Raw genomic sequence first — 6,457 nt, 5'->3', positions numbered from 1 at the left:
TAAGAATAATGCATAACAGCTCTGCTGTGATAACGATTCAGATCATTTACTTAAAAGATGCCTACAGATCACTATTTTGGACATTATTGAATAAGTTGTGGTGAAGCTTAAACATTCTATTTCAAGCAATATAAAGTGAACAAACAACATGAAATCATTATTCCTATTCGTACTTATATTCTATTATTGTGCTGATCGTGCTTCTGCTTTAGCTTTTGATGAAAGCAAAGTTGTTTTTTGCATTTTTGGTGCTATCTGAAATTTCTGGATTCGATAAAAATTTACCTACAATTTTCGTCGTTCATGGATGGTTGTCTGGATATAAATTGTTAAATGAATTTCAAGGGGGTAGGTCATCGCATTGTGTACTCCGTGGAAAAGTCATAGAGTTACGCTCGAGAGATGAAAAGCTGCCGCTGATTTCGATTCGACATCCATACGGCCAGTTGATAAAATCACAAAAATTTGGGATCACAGATTTTGAGATAAGTTCACAGAAAGTGCGATAAGATCGCAAAAACGTGTGCAGCGTCTTTTCACCTCTCGGGTGTTACTCTGTGGTAAAATTGTTACTTTAATTGCAAAACTCCCTCTATTGGGCGTCGTTGCAAAATGGAAATCTTTGTATAGAAAATTTATGAACTTCGCACGGGGTAATTATGAGTGTTCAATAATCTCAACTTTCGCATGGAACAGGCAGCAAAATACGTTACGTTAAAGTGGTATAGTATGTTTTTTGCCCATCACATATTGTAGAAGATCCAAATTTGGTGTCAAAATGAAATACAATTTTTTAGACCCGTACGAAGTACTGGGGTCTTATAGGTTTACGCATACGTTTGTAACACGTCGAATTGGACTCCCTGAGTAAGGGGAAACCTATTGTGGTTGTCTAGAGATGCCAAATCAGTGAAAAAAAATGTCCGTCTGTCCGTCTGCCTGTCTGCACGATAACTTGAGTAAAACGCATCCGATTTTGAAAATTCTTTTTTTTCCCGTTTGGTAATGTCAAAAGACAGGCTAAGTTCGAAGATGAGTGATTTTGGATCGACCCCTCCCGAGCTGTGGCCCAATAAGTGCTTTACGGTTTTTCGAAGATATCTCCGGACATTTAAACGTTACACTTGTAAGTGATACGTCAAATAAAAGGTATTTACAATACCGATCAACCAAAAAAAAAAGTTTATGGAAATCGGATGACCGACTCGTGAGTTAGACCCCTTGGTGTGAAACAGGCACAGGGCGGCAAGCAGTTTTTGCCACATTCAAATTCAGTTTTCGGCCACATTTGAACATATTTCGTCTGTTTTAGCTCTATTAGATAGTCATTGACCGTACCAATCAGGGGAAAAAAAGTTTTTGAAATTATGTTCTCCGGAGCGTGAGCTAGGTCTCTTGGAGTGAGCTCTTATCTGGCTACTCGGCCGTACAGTGAACGTGGAGTATTTTGTCAATATCTCGAGTAAATTTTGACCGAATTTCATGAATTTTTTTGGTTTGAAAGGTATTAACGAATGTAAAGCGTCGGTAAAATTTCCGGTCTCCTAACAAAATGGCTGCCGGTGGCCATATTGGATTTTAATAAAAGTGATATATCTTGGGGAAAATGGTACTTAGAGAGTTTCTGTTAACATGGAAATAATTTGTTATGTGTGTGGGGTGTTTCAGGCATTCCACATATGGACATCTATATATATCTATATTCACCTATATTGAGCTATATACAGGCATATAGAGCTATATAATAGCATATTCATCTGTGAAATGTTTATTTATAGGAAAATATAGGTAAATATAGCGGTATATAGCTGTTTAAATAGGAATTTATGAAAGTTGACTTCGTACGGGGCTGTCTATATTGCCTCCGGCAATTTATTTGTATATGATAACAAGGCAAAGAGTGGATAATGCAAGTGATTTTAAAGCGCGAATAGCTTTTCAGTAGAGAATGAAGTAAAAGAAATGAAGAGTTTCACAGTAAAGTCTTTTGATACAAATAGGTGTTTCGTACGGGTCGGCGTTAGCTATGTTTTATTAAACGGTTTGCCGTGCCAGACAAGTTGAAAATTCGTCCATGAATCATAGTGGCCGTGTCGGTTTTCATAATTCACAAATCATTCGAAGAAAACAAATTTTCCGCAGTTATATAATACCTGTGCTACACAATATGAGTGATGAACACATCATATTCATCGTTTGATTTGACAGATAAAATGTCAAACAATTATTGGTCATATTGTGTATCACCCATAAATACTACCACTCTTTATTGTAGCCTGGAGCCATCTATGGAGAAAAATGAACCTGATTGGAATTGATTGGTCAGCTGGATCGTCAACTGGGAACTATTATAGAGCCATGAAAAGAACCCCAACAGTTGGCAGTGCAATTGGACAGTTTATCATGGGTGCAATTAGAAATGGGCTCATAGCGAACCCGTACAGCATTCACATCGTTGGTCATAGTTTGGGGGCACATGTTGCGGGTTTTGCTGGGAAATATATGGCTTCGAGTGGACCAAATCCAATAAAATTACGGCATATTAGTGCACTTGACCCAGCTGATCTATTTATTGGAAGTTATGAATGCCCTCGTCGACTATGCCACACTGATGCTACCTTTGTGGAAACCTTTCATACCAATGGTGAAGTGCTAGGTAGAAACCATTTTTTTGGATGCATACGAAATGAGCGACGATAATGCGACGACAATTTAATTTTTTTATTGTTACATCTAGGGATGTACAAGCCAATTGGATCTCTTGACCTATACGTGAATGGTGGAAAGTACCAACCACATTGTTATACTCCCACATGTTCTCATTCTTATGCTCATGAGTTGTATCGAGATGCTTTAGATCGATTTCGACTCGATGGATGGCTGTGTAACACTCTCCAACAAATGGAAAAGGAGAAACGTTGCAAGGGCAACAGTAATCCGCGTAGATATGGCATCGAAATCATACAACAGGGATTACCGTAAGTGTTGATAGAAAACCGAATTGTGTAGGAGCCGAACTACATGATGAGTACATTAACATAAGAAACTAGCTCGTATGGCCACAGAGAGTTGCTAATATGACGGCTGAGATGTGACCGGCGTAGAATTTGTGTGGTGAGCCATACAAATTCTAAAATCGCCACGCCAGACACGTAGGACCCTATGCTAGTGTATAGCTCAAAATAGGTCTACTATGAAAATTATGTTTAGAAATACCAAGACATCCCATATTGCCAGAACCGACCCACATGCATAACAACCGTTTCCCTCTTGACAGCAATTATCATTTTCAAGATATTTTATTTTTACTAAAATTCAAAATGGCGGCTGCCGTTTGCTGCGACTAAGCCTCGTACATGCTCGTATATCTACTGCGTATGTGACCCTAGTGTGTCTAATGACGTACCTTTCAAATGTTCCACAAATTTCAGATTGACATGAAATTTTGATTTTTATGCAAAATACCCTAATACCCTACTGAATTGTGGCGCGACGGCACTCTAAAGTTTTGACTCTTTTTCAAATTTTCGCGCGTTGTTTTCATGGAATCGATAGTAGGGGATCGTGCAGGAACGGAAAATTCTTTACTCAGTGAACATTTGCGATTCGTTTAATGTTACACTGACAGTTGTCTGACGTTTGCCGTTCGGATACGTCAGTGAAAGTTACGAATTAACTTTCTGTTTATGTTTACATTCACACACCGTTTTCTTTTCTGAAAATATCATGATGCATAAAGGTAATTATTTTAAGTAGGAACGTGAACTCCAGTTAAGCGATTGAGGATGTATTGTCACTTACAGAAATACACATTTTAATTTTTAATTCATTCATTTTACGTCAACTACGGCAGTCCGGACTGCAAAACAGCTAGAGTTTTACGCTCACACTTCCGAATGACAGTAGATCGGGTCAGGTTGAAACAGATTTAAGATGGCGGTGTCAAATTGTAGCCAGCGGATCCTGGTCTGAAAACATTGAAGCGACTGATTTATCGATGAAGGACGTGCCACAAAAACTGACAACAGAACCGTTTTGTTTCTTAGAAAAAAAAAAAAATTTGCACAATCTCCAGTGCGCTTTTCTAAGATCGACCAGTTCGACCATTTCTTTGATCATCTGAATTGCATCAGGCGTCTCCTCATATGCCTCGTAATAGTAATAGTAATAGGTATTAATAGCGGCTACCTGGGCATGATCTTCACTTCCTTCACTGTACCGACACGCTGTCATAGCATCCAAACAGTCTTTCGGATCGATGAGACCGGGTCAAATGTACTAATTCTCCGTCTGGCCGAAGTCGAACAGCTGCTTCATCTGCTTGAGCAACGTTTTGATCAAAAGGTTCTGATTTTACTGATGAAAGGATCTCGCTTCGCCACAATGTTTCTGTCGATAGCTTCTTTGCGGATGAGATCGACTAGCGTCTGCAGCGTCTGTCAACCAGTTCCGAAACGTCGGTATCTGTAACATCGAGAAATAGTTGATCCATGTCATCCCAATGTTAATCATCGCTTGTACCGATAGTTGCGTGTCATTTCATGAAATCGTAACACTCCTGATCGTTTCTCTGTCGTATGAATAGTGCTGGAACCATTAATCGAAGCTGCAAATTGTCTTTGCGACAAAATCGCAACATTTAAAGTGCATAATCCAGTGCAGCTTGGACAGCATCGTAGGTCTTGATTTTAACCAAATAGTTGACGAGAAATAGTTGTTTGCATATAATTGCGCGTATCGAAGATTTCCCAAAAACGCAACATATTCGCCGGCAACATGAAACTTGGTGGTTCTACACGCAAAAGCCTCTCTGCCATTTGATGGACGTTTCTGGCATTTTGCACTTGGATGCTTGCCACTTCGTTTTTCAGCGACCGTTCGGCGGTCTGATGTTCTCGACAACAATATAGCAAATAGTGCCTGTACTGTGGTTGCTTGCAACCCCCGACTCGTACAAGATTGCTTTTAGCACAACATCCGTTTATATGTAAATCCGTTTTTATGAAAATGTTCTGTTAGGTCGGTGGCAGATCGATTCGACATCGGAAAATCTTTGTTCTTGAACTGTCGACGCTGGCATATCGATTCATCAAATGGTCCACAGAAACCGAAATGATTTCTATCAGCAGACAATTTTTTAACAAAAAAAATTCAAACTACAACACATCCATTGTAAATTCACTTCATAGAAGTTTCATGACATTTGGGTAACATTTCACGACCAAAACACATCGTGAGAAATCTAACCTCACAGTTACAGTTACACCTGTCATCGTTAACTGAACGAAACTCAGTGAAGAAAAAATCGTTCCTGAACGAGCTCTAACTCACGAGTCGAATGTCCGAGTTCTATAAACCTTTTAGACCCGCACGAAGTACTGGGCTTTAATACGTTTTCAGCTCCCTTTGTAATACGTCGATTCGACTCCATGGGTACGGGAAAAATACTAATATTCGTTGTTCAGAGTCAAATGAGCGAAAAAAAAATGATAAAATGCTTTTTTTAGAGAGAGTTGGCCATCTGCTTATCATATATGCTTCTCAATATCTATTTTATTGTGTTTCATACAGAAATAGCGGTATTGTGTATACACCTACTACAACCTCAAGAGACATTGGAGACAATGTTACAACAACAAGAAAGGAAATTCGCACAGATCAAGCGGCGGGTGACTACACTACCGTCGTTTTTGGAGCTAATCTCAATAATGCGGTGGTGCTCGTTTCGCTTCTAAGTGATGATGGACATCTTATCATTGAAAATCGGAACGACGAGGTTGTCGTTGTAAATCCGGCCAATGCTGCCTGGACACCCGATCCAAAATACCATATTTGCGGGGAAACGGAATCGCGACGCATTGCGCAGCGTTTAAGTGAATTGACAGGACCATTCCGGTTTGTTGTCGCATTTGATGCCACCGACATGTTCACCGATTCATTCTGGGAGATGATTTACTATTTGGCAGACTATCAGAAATCTGCGACAGACGTCGACGAAATTCAAATGATTGCTATGGACATTCCACATGACGGTATTCCGTTGCAACGACATTCCGACCAGTTGAGACAGGCAATCGAGAATGGACTTCAACCACAACATGCTGCCGATGTTAGGATGGCGGGAATGCACGCTATTGAAGAAACTGGTGTTGTTAGTCAAATGGCAGAGCTTCAACAAGAACTGGTCGTTGTTAAAAATGCTGTCGGTCAATATTCGGATCGAAATCCTACGGACAACACATTAAACCAAATTGTTAAGGAAAAGTTGGAACATAAGTAGTAATCAACAATCATTTGTGTAACGGTATATAATGTATCAGATATACGTTGCTTTCTATGACAGTTGCTGAAATCATATCCAGAAACGAGAATTTTATTTTCACAATAAACACAGATTTACCAGAAATTGCTTCTATAGAACGTATTTGAATACGACTCCAAATCATTCCCTTGACTG

The 6,457-nt window shown here is 39.5% G+C and overlaps 1 protein-coding gene across 1 annotated transcript; it reads left to right on the top strand.

Moving 5' to 3' along the window:
• Nucleotides 1-203: 203 nt before the first annotated feature.
• On the top strand, nt 204-6,207 carry LOC119079236 (phospholipase A1-like). Its single transcript, XM_037187026.1, has 4 exons — nt 204-348; nt 2,276-2,641; nt 2,727-2,978; nt 5,572-6,207. The coding sequence occupies exons 1-3, from the start codon at nt 219-221 to the stop codon at nt 2,735-2,737; spliced, it is 507 nt and encodes a 168-aa protein (XP_037042921.1). The 5' UTR covers nt 204-218; the 3' UTR covers nt 2,738-2,978; nt 5,572-6,207.
• The last annotated feature ends 250 nt before the right edge of the window (nt 6,208-6,457 follow it).

This window comes from Bradysia coprophila, unplaced genomic scaffold (genome assembly GCF_014529535.1).
Source record: "Bradysia coprophila strain Holo2 unplaced genomic scaffold, BU_Bcop_v1 contig_313, whole genome shotgun sequence".
Classification (NCBI taxonomy): Eukaryota; Metazoa; Arthropoda; class Insecta; order Diptera; family Sciaridae; genus Bradysia; species Bradysia coprophila.
The sequence above is the reverse complement of the archived record's forward strand: the minus strand, read 5'-3'. Positions and strand labels throughout refer to the sequence as shown.